We start from the raw sequence: 13,976 nt of genomic DNA, 5'->3' as shown, positions 1-13,976 counted from the left end.
CTTCGACAAATTGACTCCTAGGAGACAGCTTTAAAATAATGGGGGGGTGTTAGAGGATATTAAAGAACTTCCATTAGTTCTCAAAGGTGACAGTGGTGTACTGGGTTTGGGGTTTTATTATTATTATCATCATCAGCTAGAGATGCATGCTAACGTTGTTGTAGATGAAATAACATGATGTCTGGGATTTGCTTTATAATATGTCAAGAAAATAAATTGTGTCGGAGAGAGAAAGATGAATAGAAGATAGTGAAATGCTGAAAATTGTTTAAGACCCACAATAGAGAGTTCCTTAGACTACTCTCTCTAAAAATAATAATATATTCCCTAGTGGTTCTCAGCTCAGAGGATAACTAGAAAAGAAAAGTCCCAGGGGAGCTCCTGACATGCACGTTGGTGGAAATGGTCTCCAGGGGCACCAGAGAAACAGAGAATCCCCTGGGGAATTCAATCCAGGCCCCGGCCTTTAAGAATTACTCACTTGGTTTTGTGTGTACACATATCCGTCAGGATTGGCCACAGGCAATAAGAAAATATCCATTTTCTCTAAAATGGAGGTGACAGCTGGGTCCTTCTGATAATCAGTCACAATCTAAGCAGAGACAATATGCTTGTCAGCTACATCATGGTGGTCTAGGCCCATAGGTCTAACCAGGTCTTTCCCTGAGATACCCAGGATCCACCCCCCAAGATGGCCTCCACTCTCTGAAACCTCCCTGAAGTCCCCATGGGCTCTCTGAAAAGCCCTCTGAGTCCCTCAAAGCCAGAGGACAAGATTGCATGACAATATCAACTGCAAGCAGCTGAGTGAGGGGGTGGTGGCTTTGTTCATGCCTTCCACAGACACTATCCCTCCCTCCGAGCGCTGCCTCCAAACACTTTCTCGAAGGATCTTGGAGGCAACCTGGGAACCTAAAAGACCTGCAGGGCTTGGAAGGGGGTGAAGGCAAAACACATCTAAGTTTGGTGCTGAGGCTCTGATCCCTTTTGCAGGGCCCACAGCGAATCCGTCTCTCAGGCCCACCTTTGAAGCACATTAGCTTTGCTCGCTAACACTGTCACTTAACCATGATGGGATGATCTTTGACTATTTACTTCTCCCATCTGCAAAGGTCCCAGTCTACCAGGTCTGTGCCACATACCTTGTACCTCATCCCCTGGGCCCAACTGCATGGGATACTGCGAACCCCCCACCCCAGGCCCACCAGAATTCTTGACCTTCCTTGCTGTCCAGATGGCAGTGGCCTGTGAGATCCACTCACGGGCATGGATGCCTGCATTCAGCCAAATGGCTGGCCGTTTCTTGCCTCCTCCTCCCGTGCTGAACTGCAGAAGGGAAAAGGGGCCAGAAAGTGACCTGCCAGTCCACGTCTCTCCTCACCTCTCCTCTCCCCAGCTCGCTGCCATTCATTTAATTCATTTAAGATAATTCAGAGACCAAATGTTCCTGAGGGCACCATCTATTTATCGCGCTTACCCGTGACTGGGGAGCTTAATTGGCTGGCTGAAACTCTGGGCAGCCCAAACCTCTCCAGCTTTGGGAGTAAATGGGAAGGAGAAACAATTGGTATTGTGGGTCAGAATGCTAGTGTGATTAGGAATAATAGTGTGTCTCTTGAAAGTTCTCAAATGGTTTCCCAACAGAGAGACACAAGGGGACGTGAACCAGACTGTTCTGCTCCTATAATAAATGGATTCGGTTTTAAATTACGAAGGAGAGGGCTCCACTATAGCTCTTTGTAAACGGCAGTAATGAATTCTGCTTCCTGCCTTCGCCATAGCGTTGGGGCTCTATGGGTCAGAGTGTGGTGCTAATGAAGCCAGGGTCTCTATCAGATGGGCAAATAATCTAGATGTAATTATTTTAAAGGAACCAGTTCAGCGGTCCGGCTCCCTTTCTGACTATTATTTGCTGTAAACCTGGCCCCTACGATGCTGAGGGTCTGGCAAATCCTTAGCACCACCAGTTGTTCCGTGGTTTTTATGCCCAAATTCTTTTCTATGCGTTCAACTGGATTACTTATGTAATTTATGTCACTGGCGTAGCCCTGTGCCTCCTCTGCCAGTACAGACTCGAATGTGTTAGAAATATCTGGAAATTGGGCTCCATGCAGCCATCAAACCCAGATTGGGCTTTAAAAATTACATCTACCTTATAATAATGTAAGGGTCCTAAAAGCAGAGCAGAGTTCATATCCTGTCCTAAGTTGCTAGTGAGAAGGAAGGCAGACTGTGGGCCTCTGAGAGTCTTAAGGAATATTAACAACCTGTCTTTTTTGATCCTTCCGATCAAAACACAGACTGGGATATTTCTAACAGCCCTACAGTATGAAGCCAGGGGACTCAATCGATCGAAATATCTGGTTGAGCAAAGATGACTCTGAGCTACTATCTCTGCCCTAGAACCAAGGGCTCTAAAACGTGGCCTACATTAAGCAGACCCAGGGCTGGGTCCTGGACACTCAGATCCAGAAGTCTGTGTACAGTCAGGATACTTGGCAGGGCCTGGGGCCTCACCTTGAGAACATACATGGGCCGCTTTTCGAATGTCTCTCCGATCTTCACTCGGCTTGCCAGGTCAGGGAAGTCTGTGGCAATACTGTCCATCTCGTGGTAAATCTGAAGAATAGAAAAGCAAACCAAGGACACTTAATTTTTTTTTTATTTTATTTATTTATTTTTTTTTGAGATAGGCTGTTCCTATGTGGCACATTACCGGTCTTGAACTTGGAGCCTTCCTACCTCACCTTTTCAAAAGCTAGGATAGCAGGCTTGTGCTACTGTACCCAACCCAGTGGTGTTTTAAAATTCTGTGCCATTATGAGTTGGGTGTCTGTGAACTTTATCTTGTCAGTGTTTAGTTCCTTCTGAGACCCTGACCTTGGAGTTGGCCACACTGTCAGCACGGAGCAGTGTGAACAGCTGCCTTCTGCAGTTTTCTAGATGACGACATGTTTCAGTTGTATGCAAAATTATAGTCACTTGAGTAAAGCAGAGAGACTGAAACAGATAATACACCAAAGTGTGATTCTTCGGTCTGTTTTGGTTTTTGTTTTGGTTTGGTTTTTTTCTTTTGTTTTTTTTTTTTTTTTTCCAGAGCTGAGGACCGAACCCAGGGCCTTGTGCTTGCTAGGCAAGCGCTCTACCACTGAGCTAAATCCCCAACCCCCTGTTTTGGTTTTTGGAGACAGGGTTTCTCTGTGTAGCCTTGCCTGTCCTGGAACTCACTCTGTAGACCAGGTTGGCCTTGAACTCACAGAGATCTGCCTGCTTCTACTTCCTGAGTCCTGGGCTTAAAGGCATGTGTCCCCACTGCCCAACATCAACATATGATTCATTGCCAAAAAACAATTCACAGTGTGTGTGTCTCCATATAATCAAACAAATAGATTGTGTATAATATAAGAAAAGAAGACACACTTGGCAGTGCCTTTAATCCCAACCCTTGAGAGGGAGAGAAGCTGGATCTCTGAGTTTAAGGCCAACCTGGTCTACAGAGTGAGTTCCAAGATAGCCAGGGTTATACAGAAAACCCTGTCTCCAAAAACCAAAAAGAAAAAAGAAAAAAAGGAAAATATAAATGCTTGTGTTAATAAACGCAAAGAGAGTGCTAGGAAGATGGCTCAGTAAACTAAGTGCTTACCACACAAGACAATCTGAGTCCAGATCCTCAGCACCCACATAGAAAGCTGGGTGTGGTGGTATGCACCTGGAACCCTAGTGGTGGGGGAGCAGACATAGGAAGGTCCCTGAGACTCACTGGCTAGCTGGTCTAGTTCATCACTGAGCCCAGATTCAATGAGAGCACCCCTCTCAAACAATAATCAGTAAATAAAGTAGAAAGTGGCAGAGAAATAGAATGCTCATTTAATACAAAAAGGGCTTGGGAGGTTTGGAGCATAACTCAGTTAATAGAACACTACTGAGCAATCATGAGGTGCTGGGTTCAATCCCCAGGACCTCATAAACCAGGGGTGGGAGTACACACCCATGACCCTGGCACTCAGAAGGTAGCGGTAGGAGGATCATGAGTTTCAGGTCATCCTTAACTACATGGGGAGTTGGAGGCCATGCCAAGATACCACGTAAGACTTTGTCTCAAAATAAAAGGGAAGGGACCCCCAACCCATGGACTCTAACACTGAAGAAAACCAAAGTAGATACCTTGGGCCATAAGAAAAAGAGAGTAACCTACAGTAAGTTAAAACAAGTTGGGGATAGTGGAACTGGCCTTTAAACCCAGCACTCAGGAGGCAGAAGCAGGTGGTTCTATGTAAGTTCAAGGCCAACCTGGTCTACATAGCAAGTTCCAGAACAGCTGCAGTTCTCCCTGTAGAAACCCTGCCCCAGAAGCCCTCTCGAGCAAACCAGGATATAATAGCCCAGCATTTCTAGCCCCTGTAATTCAACCTCCTCCTCATTGGAATCCCTAGCACAGAATAAAATGCCATTTACTCCAGGCATGCAGACATGTGGTTGTTTCCAAGGTTAACCAAATATTTCCACTCATTTATCATGTGAAAGAGAGGGGGGAGGGGAAGAAAGGGGGAGGGGAGGGGAGGGGGAGGGAAGGAAGCCAGCCAAACAGCCAGGCAGGGACCATTGATTGGCAGGTAAAAGCACTTGCTACCAAGCCTAACAACATGAGTTCTGAGTTTGATTCCTGGCACTTACATAGTGAGAGGAGAAAGTTAATCGTCCTCTTGATTTTCATATTAGCACCATGGCACATGCACGCCTACACACAGATAGATGATAGGTAGGTAGGTAGATAGACAGATTCACATGCCAAATATTATCACACAAAGGACCTGAAACCAGAAGTCCTGGCAGAAACAAATGTAGAATTCCCACTGGAGCTCTAAAAAACTTGCATGGTCATAGGATATGAGCTATTTAATGTTGGTTTTAGAAAGAATCCCAAATAAGCTGGCCAGGAGAGAGAAGGCACAGTAACAGGCCACTGGAAGCAAGAGCTAGCTGGAGGTCACTCTCCAAGGAGCACCCAAGTCAGTGAAAACAGAAGCAAGCGGGTGAGAAAGTGAAACAGACCAGCTGGTAAGGTAAGTAGATGTGTCTTTCTTGGTCTCAGAGTGACATTTGTAACTGGTTAGCTCAGCTCGGGAGGGCCCCACATTAATGAGGCTAATGTTACGGGTTTGATCCCTGTGTGGGCCGAGTTCTGCTTTCGTCCATGGCCCGAGACTGAACTGAACTCCTAACTTCACCCAGCTGTTTTGCAGATGTATGTCACTGGTCACAAGAGGGATCAAGGGGCACTGTGGTTGGAAGTGTACACAGTGAGCAAAGCTACTGACAATCATGGGAAAGTAGAAACAGTCAGCCAGCCTTTGAACCAATCCCTCATCTAGAAGGAAAAAAAAAAACAACTTAAAAGTATATGTCTCATGAAAACTTTGCCAGGAACATGATGTTTGCACGTAAAGAACAGCATGTATTAAGGTAGAGGAGGAAGAACAGCTATTTAGATTCGGGAGGGAGGACCCAAGCTAGTAGAGTCTGCAAACTAAGGATAGAGGGCTTGGGAAGTAAGAGACTTGCGTCGTGAACGAGGCTGTTCCGTTCTGTGGTCCCTTCTGATTTCTCAGGTTCCAGTATCATATGAAATGATTCGGCTCCAAGTTTTTCATTTGGAAGTCTGGCCTACCTTGAAAGGCGTCTGTATGAAGTGGTTTCTAACTCCACATAGTACCAAAGAGCATTGTGGGGCAAACGTACGTGCTGAAGAGCCATGATAAATGAGTGGAAATATTTGGTTAACCTTGGAAATAACCACATGTCTGCATGCCTGGAGTAAATGGCACTTTATTCTGTGCTAGGGATTCCGATGGGGAGGAGGTTGAATTACAGGGGCTAGAAATGCTGGGCTATTATATCCTGGTTTGCTCGAGAGGGCTTCTGGGGCAGGGTTTCTACAGGGAAAACTGCAGCTGTGTTTCCCAGGCACTCGGGTGTTGGTAGGAGTTAAGCAACCCATGAGGAAGGGGTTAGAGTAGACATGTTTTAGCTCCTCTGTGAAGTGATACCACGCTGAAAGTGGATGTGAGGAGAGAGGTTTGAAAATTCAAGAGGCACTTACAGCCTCCAGGGAATGGTAAGATCCGTAGTTGAAGTCACCACTCCGTTCTCTCCCTTCATTGTGTTGCATTTCTTCATCTTCAATATCTAAGAGAGCCTAAAATTAAAAAAGAAACAAGCAGACACAGCAACATGGTGAAGGCACCCCTGGAGATCTAACTCGGGTTAGAGGGGTCAGCCAAGATGGTGGCATTCTTAGTGTTAACAAGCAGCACAAATGTCCCAGGTCTCAAGGGGGCTGGAGCACTTAAAAGACAAGACGTTAAAAATTACAACTTGAAAGATTACAACTCGAAAGAACATAAGTTCATGCTGCCTGTTTCTATAATTTCTTCTGTCTTAACTATGTATCATTCTAGTGCTACTAATTTCCAAGAAGTTTATATTAATTCTGCAGGGTAGGACAATGGAATTACCTGTACTAGTTTCTGGTTAAAGTCTTTATTCCCTACATTCTTGGTTCTACCATAACTTTTTGGGACACGAAACTAGTGCAGTGTTCACACTCAGTAGAAGAATGTCTATAGTTGTGTGTGTTAATCGTCACAGTCAGTGTGACACAATTAGAAATAATAATAAATTGTCCTGCCTTTCATTTAAAAAGGGGATTTTTTCCATATGTGTGTGTGCGTGTGTGCGTGTGTGTCTGTGTGTGTCTCTGTGTGTGTGTGTCTCTGTGTGCATGTGTGTCTGTGTGTGTGTGTCTGTGTGTGTGTGTCTGTGTGCGTGTGTGTGTCTCTGTGTGTGCCTGTGTATCACTATACTTTTTGATATCTGATTTACATTATTCCATTCAAACCCTTTTTTGCTCCCTGGAAGCAACCTATGCTTTTCTACAGTATACATCTCTGTAGTTCCTATAGTATGAAATCTATACATCTCTGTAGCGTGAAACCTCTGGACATCGGCTTGCATCTGATATCCGGTGCTTCTGAAGCACACAGCTTGGGAAGCCATTGAGAAACAAAGAGATTCTTACAGCCACTCATACTTTGAAGGTTCCTGGCAGATGTCTGTGACATGTGAGGATGATTAATAAACTCACAGCTGCTCACACCATCAGGAGAATCCCAGGCCAAATCACCAATTAGTCCAGAACCCACCTCTGTGAAGGAGAGAGTGTGAGCCCGAGATACTGTCCTGCTGTTCAGTACAGGTTTGTGGGGCTGAATGGCAATGTCCCCTCTGCTGGGAGCTGTTGGTGACATTCCCCCTTTCTTAAAAGATACCTCTCCTGATTAGTTAGTTCCCAGTAGCCCATACTGATACTCTTGCCTTCTAACTTCAAATACAAAAGGGGAGAGGAATGATCGGCTGCTGGGGAATCTATGAAGTGCCAACTACTGCTTGATGCCTTGTATGTAGTTAATGGAAGCATTGCCTTGAGAAATAGTTGAAATACTAATCATTATCACCATTTAAGCAGAGATGAAATGAAGGCTCATGGAGGCAAACCCGCCCAGGGACACACACCAGTGGTTAGCGAAGTCAAGACTCAGAAACAGATCCGTGTAGCCGCCTATCTGTAACACACTCTTCCTGAAACACGTTTACACTCTGCTCCTATCTGTCTCCGTTTCTTCTCCTGGAAGCTGAAAATGTTGACGCCAGACATTTTTAAATCTCCCTGGCCCAAACTGATTAGTACCTTAGTCTTAGGCAAGACTAGTAGGAGTCCCTAACCTACCCACCTGTAGGTTGTCAATTGTCACTGAGTAGTCTAAACCCTGGGACTTCAGGAAGGACTTGACTGGCAGCAAGCTGACAGAAGGGACGAGAATATCCACAGGCCGATCAAAAGTGGAGGGAGATTTCCAGACATTGAGCTGAGAACAGAAACACGATCAAGTTAAAAGACAGTTCGGGTAAAACATAATGGAGCTCATGTTCTTTACAACCACTATCAAAAGCCAGGATGATTCCCCGAGTCCTGCCCCGAGGGCAACCATCGCCCATTTCACAAACATAGCTGGTCAGATCTGCCCAGCAATCAGTACCTGGCAAAGTTCAAGAAATAGTGAGAGTTACTAGAGGTAGGGAGCCGGCAGCTCGGCCTCCCATTGAATAGAGCTGCAGAATCGAGTTCCGCTGGCCTTCTCCTCTGCGTTCCCTCTTGCTCGTGTGAATGGCATGTTGACTAAGCCTCCATTGTGGACAGAAAACTTGCAGGGATAAAAAGAAGTACAAGAATCTGTTCCCCCTCGAACTCAGAACATTCAAGAGGACAACCTTAGAACCACGTACCTTAAAGTGGTCCGAATTCACTAGCTCGGTCAGTTTCCTGATCTCGTCTCCATTTCTGACATTAATCCTAAAAACTTGGTCCCTGGAGAAGGGGAAGGGAAAGAAGATAATGATGAGCTTCCCGCTAGCAAGTGGACTCGCAAACCCACCAACCCAGACAGAGTTGGGTCGGGTGAAAGGAAATGATCTAGTCTTTGGTTACAATGTATAGCCATTAAAAACAAGACGATGTGGCAAAGATGAGAAAGTGCCTATGTATAACTGAGGGGATATTAAGTAAAAGAGCAGGACACAGAGCTGTACGAATGCCATGATTACCAGCATGGAAAAAGCAGATGGCCTGGAAGCAAAACAGACAACGGAGATAAAGTAGTTGCTGCCAGTGCTCGTTTGGGTCGTGGGATTAGAGAATGGCTTTACTCCCCCCCCTCCCCCTTGTATCTGTTTTCTGTAATGCGGTCATATTACTTTATAATGAAAAACATATATTTGTGCAGAAAGGAATGTCCCTGAGTTAGGCTCCAGGCTAACTCAAGACATAAAGAAACACTTCTTCACTGTCAAATGCAAGGGCTGAAACCCTGATGGAACTTTCGTGCTGGCGAGAGCTGGGAACGTTTGGGAACAGACCCTCTTATCCTGGGAAGGCCAGGAGGAGGGTGCTAAGGGCGAGCTATTCTTCCCTGCCCCACGTGTGCTTTACAATGTAACTGAATTTACAATGTAACTGAATGCGGACTGCAGTATGAGGCTCAACCTGAAACTCATGGCTGTGTGTGGGGACCTGAGAGCTCCCAGAAGAGGCCTGACAATGGCAGCCCACCCCCGCCCCCTTTGTCATTTGTCCTGTACTTGTTTTGCATGTATCTTTGAGAGTCTGCAGCAATGGCAGGGGAAGAGGCCCCCAAGTCCTGCGTGGGTGGGAGAAGGCTACGCCTGAAAAGCCTTCTTTGAGCTCTCAGCTCACTCGGAGAACCAGCAGAGCCATTAGGCGTTGCTAGGTGACGGCCCAAATGAATCCGCACTCGACTCTGTCACGTGCGTCATCCCTTTGACGTGAGTGAATGCCGGAGGAGCTGCTGGAGTGGGATGTGGGCTGAAGGACCTGTTGACAGAGTAAATGGCTCTGTCACAGGGAGCTAAATGTGGGGCTCACGTGGAGGCTCCTTACCAGAAAACCGGTTCAGTCTGGATGGACTTCCACAGTTTTACTTGGTTCTAGAAAGTTCTGGGAAAACTTAGGCCAAGCCCACTACCCAGAGCTCTCCTCAGCACAGGTGACTGGACTGGATAAGGTCCCAGGGTTCTACAAGCCCATCCTTTGACGCTAGCCTTCCCACTAGGTCCTCAAGGTAAGCAGCTAACAGCCTCCCATGAGGCCTGGGGAATGCCCTAGAAGAGACCTCATCTGACATATCCTCATCGAACTGCTATGGTGTAGATATGCCTTGAACATGCACCCAGAGTTCAGGCCCTGGAAGTCTGACCTCCAGTTGAAAGGCTGCATTCAAAGGGTTTAGTGGGTCCTGGGAAGTTGTTTTTGTAGAGCCGGCTCCTATGAAAGAAGGTTTAAAAGATAGGCATGTCACCCAAGTCTCTCTGGCATTTGTCTTGCCACATGGTCTCCACCACTCACCCACGCTCTTTCTACAGTGCCATATACAGGAACCCTCACCAAAGGCAGAACAGACAGGGCCTTCCAGAGCTATAAATGAAATAAATCTTTTTTCTGTGTATGTTATCCAGGCTGATGGTTAATAGTAATTACTAGCCCGACAGGACTTTTACATAGGAGACAAGCCTCTGGGCACACTTGTGAGGAACTGTATAGACTAGGTGAGAAGAGTCAATGTAAAGGAGGGTGGCCTCACCCACTGGGCTTGGGACCTAAGCTGAATAAAACCAGGAATGTAGCTAAGCACATGTATGCCTCTATGTCTTCGAAGGAAACAACATGACCAGCTGCTTCAAGTCTCTCCCACCATGAAGTTCCATTATGGTGGACTACATCTTAAACTGTGAGCCAAAATAAGCCCCTTCTCCCTTACTTTTGGTCAGGGTATTTTAGCACAGGGGCAGAAAAAAAGTAACACACCCAACTTTGATTATTTTGTTATAGCAGCAGAAAGTTGCCTAATACATAACCCACTGGGTATGCAAAGAGCTAGATTATAGCCTGGAGAAGGTAGAGTGTCAAACTATCATTTCTGTCATAGACAAGGAACCTTGAAGAGGGTTTACTAGAGGGCAAGCCGTTCTGAGTACAAAAGCTAGTTTGACAAATGCATGCTCTGTGACCACCTGTCCCTAACACTCCAGAAAAGGGAGTGTCTTTACCATGAGCACGCTGGGTCCAGAGAGACAGTTTGGCTGTCAAGAACATGTACTGCCCTTGCAAAGGACCCAAGTTAGAGTCTCAGGACCCATGTTGGCTGGCTCGAAACTGCTTGTAACTCCAGTTCCAGAGGATCCAATGCCTCTAGCCTCCTTGGGCACCTGTGCTCACGTGCACATACACACACATCAATAAAAACATTAAAAACAAATTATTTTTCTTGAGGACCATGCTAGAAGGGTCGACATCTTGGGTGGAAAAAACAAGCCTTTGCCAGAATAACACTGGCTAGAGGAGTCACACCGAGGGAGTAGGGATGGAGAAGGGACGGGGCAGAAGGACTGATGGAGAACTCTGGAGTAAGAATAGATGACACAGTGCCCACGCTACAAAGTGTGCACTGCCCGCTCCTTTCTCCAACATGGCACTGTCACAACAGAACTTCCCAGCGCAGCCCATAACGATGGGGCACACTGACTTCCCTGGCCCTGGAATGGGTTAAGCTCACAGCCCGTTCTATCATGTCCCAATCGGCCAAGCTACACAGTTCAGAGACACAGACATCTGTGGTGTGCAGGAAGAAGCAAGGCAGAAGAACTGGGGTGCAGTAGAGCACCCTCCTTATCTCTCCTCCACCTCTGCACACCTTCTTGGCTCAAGCTCCCCTGAGAGTTCACGTCCATCCCACACTATTGCCTCTGTGGGCCTTTGCACATGGTGTTCCCTCTGCTTGCAATCCCGGTCCTTAAGTGCCGGGCAGTCTCCCCACGAATCTTCAAGACAAGCTCATGTCACTCATGAGGCTTCCCCTAACAAAGCCAGACATGACAGCACTAAAAACAGGCAGCGATGGCAGAGTGGGGTCTGCCGTTAGTTTACCATTGCGAACATTAGCATAGTGGTGTCTCAAAGCAGAGTGGGTGCCATACGCAAGGCAGTCTCCCTCTTGCCTTCACTGACCTTATCTCTACTTGAAGAATATCTTCTCCGGCTCATGGCCATGCAGGTGACTGAGCACTCCATCTGCACTAGCTGGAATTCCATTCCAAGACCTTGACCTTGAGCTCTTTCTGGAGATAGGAAATTGCCCTGGGTGAAGGGGAGGGAATGTTGGGATCTGCAGGTGCTTGTCTGCCCCTCTTGCTCTGGATGGATATTTACCAGCTCTTCCGGCTCTCTCCCAGTGCACCAAATGCCTTTAGCATTCATGATTGGTGATGTCTTCTCCCTCATCCTCACACCTGGGCCGCACTCAGGACAATCAGTAATTGCTCTGTTGACTAAGCCTCTGTCCCTCCCCCTAGTGCCAGCCAAGTGGTCAGTTCCCAATACCGCTCACCTACATTCCTGCCCAGGCTTAGCAGCTATGACTGATAGCATTAAGAGACGCCCCCAAGAAACCCTGGGATGCTCGCCGGCTACCACTGGCTGACACAACAACCAGTTCTGCAACTGCTTCCTGTTCTCCGCCCACCCAGCACCTCCATGTATCCTGGTTGTTGTCTCATCCTTAAGACATCTGAAGACTAGGGCAGATGATACCAGCAGAACAAGAGTGACCAGGGAACTAGGAAAACAAGTTGTAAGGGTGTGAGACAGGATGGTGGGAAAACATCACCAGCCTTGCGTCCGTCCGTTAGCCAGTCTCCAGCCTGGCTTCCCAATCATTGAGAGGCTGGAGGCCAGGTCCCCTGTGCTCTGTATATTCACTGAACTGGGTGACCAGGACATAGACCCCAGCAAAGATTCTTCAACCTTGACTGAGGTGCCCGCTCTGAGGTAAGAACAGACTTGGAGATGCTTTCATTAAAACCATTTGTCATCGGCCCCATCACACAGCCCTCTGAATGCACAGGTCCTGCAGCGGAGACTCTGGGACCCGGCCCCACTGTCTCGGGCGAAGGTGCCCATTGTATCACCAGAGAGGTCTGTGGGCTGCAAAATAGAGATTTTCAGCTCCATGGATAGCTGCAGTGGGAGCCTGACAGCTCCATGCATCAGCCCACACAGTGCAGTGCAGTTCTGACACACCTACTGCTGAGCTGCCTGAGGGAAAAATCTGCCTCCCTGGCCACCTGCTATGCCTAATTCCTCCAAGCTATTTGGCATCGGAGACAGGTATGAACCATCATCCCCATAAAAATGACTCCGTCTCATGTAAGTAATTGCTTCAATCAACAATCCTCCAGTCCCTTCAACCAGACACCACGACAGAGAATAAACCCGCGTGCACAGGTAGACGGGGAGCTAGAGCATTCCATGGGATTGACTTGAGGTACAGGCAAGGGGTATGGGCTCTATGGTCAGCATTCCAGCTCCCGCACTCACCAGCTGAGTAGCTCTGGGCAGGTCCCTTAACCTTTTTAAGGATGGGTTGGTTTGTTTTTTTGGGTTTTTTTTTTCCCATGTTTATAAGTTTTTTTGTTGTTGTTGTTTTTTTTTCGGAGCTGGGGACCGAACCCAGGGCCTTGCGCTTGCTAGGCAAGTGCTCTACCACTGAGCTAAATCCCCAACCCCATCCCATGTTTAAATTAAGGAAAATAACACCCTTGCCCGACAGAGCTGTTACATGATCCACAAGACAATGCACGTGAACACTCTTTGCAAAAGGCAAAATGTTAGGCCGAGGTGCGTTGTTCTATTACAGTTTTTCTACCATGGTGTTGGAGCATCCCAATCATCTCCCCTGCCTCTCTGGCTTCCTGTCCTTCAGTGTTACGAGGTGTCTGTGTGGAGCATGTAGAGCCTAGGAGCACACACTCACGAAGAGTACAGTTCCATAGCTGTAACTAGGTAAGACCCATCGGATCTCCTTGTCCAAAAGCCTGTGGGATGCACCACTGTTGGAGAGTATCTGTCCCTGAAGCATGAGAACCCAGCTTTTCCCTTTAACCCTGGCAAAGCCTTTCTGACCATTCTTCCTAATTAATGGTGTAGGAAATACCTGGAACTGAGCTTAGAAAGAAGGAGGAGGAAGACGCAGAATTAGCCCGAGATTAAGGATCTGGGGAGGGGCTGTAGAGACCGCTAGCTTTGATTCCACGTGAGAAATCAGGTTTCAGAGAGAGGTGGCTGGTCCAGGACGCTGGGACAGAGGAGATAGAAAAGCCCAGCTCTTCCTCTGAGCCCTACCACCCTAAAGTATGATCCCTCCATTTGGCTCCCAAGTTGGCGAAATAACTAAATGACAATAAGGTTCAAAAGGAACTCACCCAAAGAACTTGTCTCGGCCGCAGATGCCTGTCCCGATAAGGGCCCCAAAGAACAGTAACCACTTCATGTCTCAAGGGCTCCAGTC

The 13,976-nt window shown here is 47.2% G+C and overlaps 1 protein-coding gene and 1 long non-coding RNA gene across 3 annotated transcripts in view; one reads left to right on the top strand and one right to left on the bottom strand.

Moving 5' to 3' along the window:
• Positions 1-13,976, bottom strand: part of Cpa4 (carboxypeptidase A4) — a 23,883-nt gene extending 9,907 nt beyond the window's left edge. The window contains 7 exon segments of one of the 2 annotated variants that reach the window (NM_001109346.2): positions 482-592; positions 1,219-1,326; positions 2,518-2,619; positions 6,101-6,196; positions 7,791-7,925; positions 8,344-8,425; positions 13,891-13,976. In NM_001109346.2, coding sequence (NP_001102816.1) covers positions 482-592; positions 1,219-1,326; positions 2,518-2,619; positions 6,101-6,196; positions 7,791-7,925; positions 8,344-8,425; positions 13,891-13,958 — 702 coding nt within the window. In that variant the 5' untranslated portion in view covers positions 13,959-13,976. 2 annotated transcript variants of the gene reach the window in all.
• The window catches only part of LOC120102251 (uncharacterized), a 32,166-nt gene continuing 23,112 nt past the window's right edge, over positions 4,923-13,976 (top strand). Inside the window, exon 1 of the long non-coding RNA XR_015686416.1 lies at positions 4,923-5,063. This is a non-coding gene — a long non-coding RNA (uncharacterized LOC120102251). The remainder of the gene's footprint in view (positions 5,064-13,976) is intronic.

The sequence above is a fragment of the Rattus norvegicus genome, chromosome 4, assembly GCF_021556685.1.
Source record: "Rattus norvegicus strain SHRSP/BbbUtx chromosome 4, alternate assembly SHRSP_T2T, whole genome shotgun sequence".
Taxonomy (NCBI): domain Eukaryota; kingdom Metazoa; phylum Chordata; class Mammalia; order Rodentia; family Muridae; genus Rattus; species Rattus norvegicus.
Note: the sequence above shows the minus strand (reverse complement) of the source record. Positions and strands in the feature narration are given on the sequence as shown.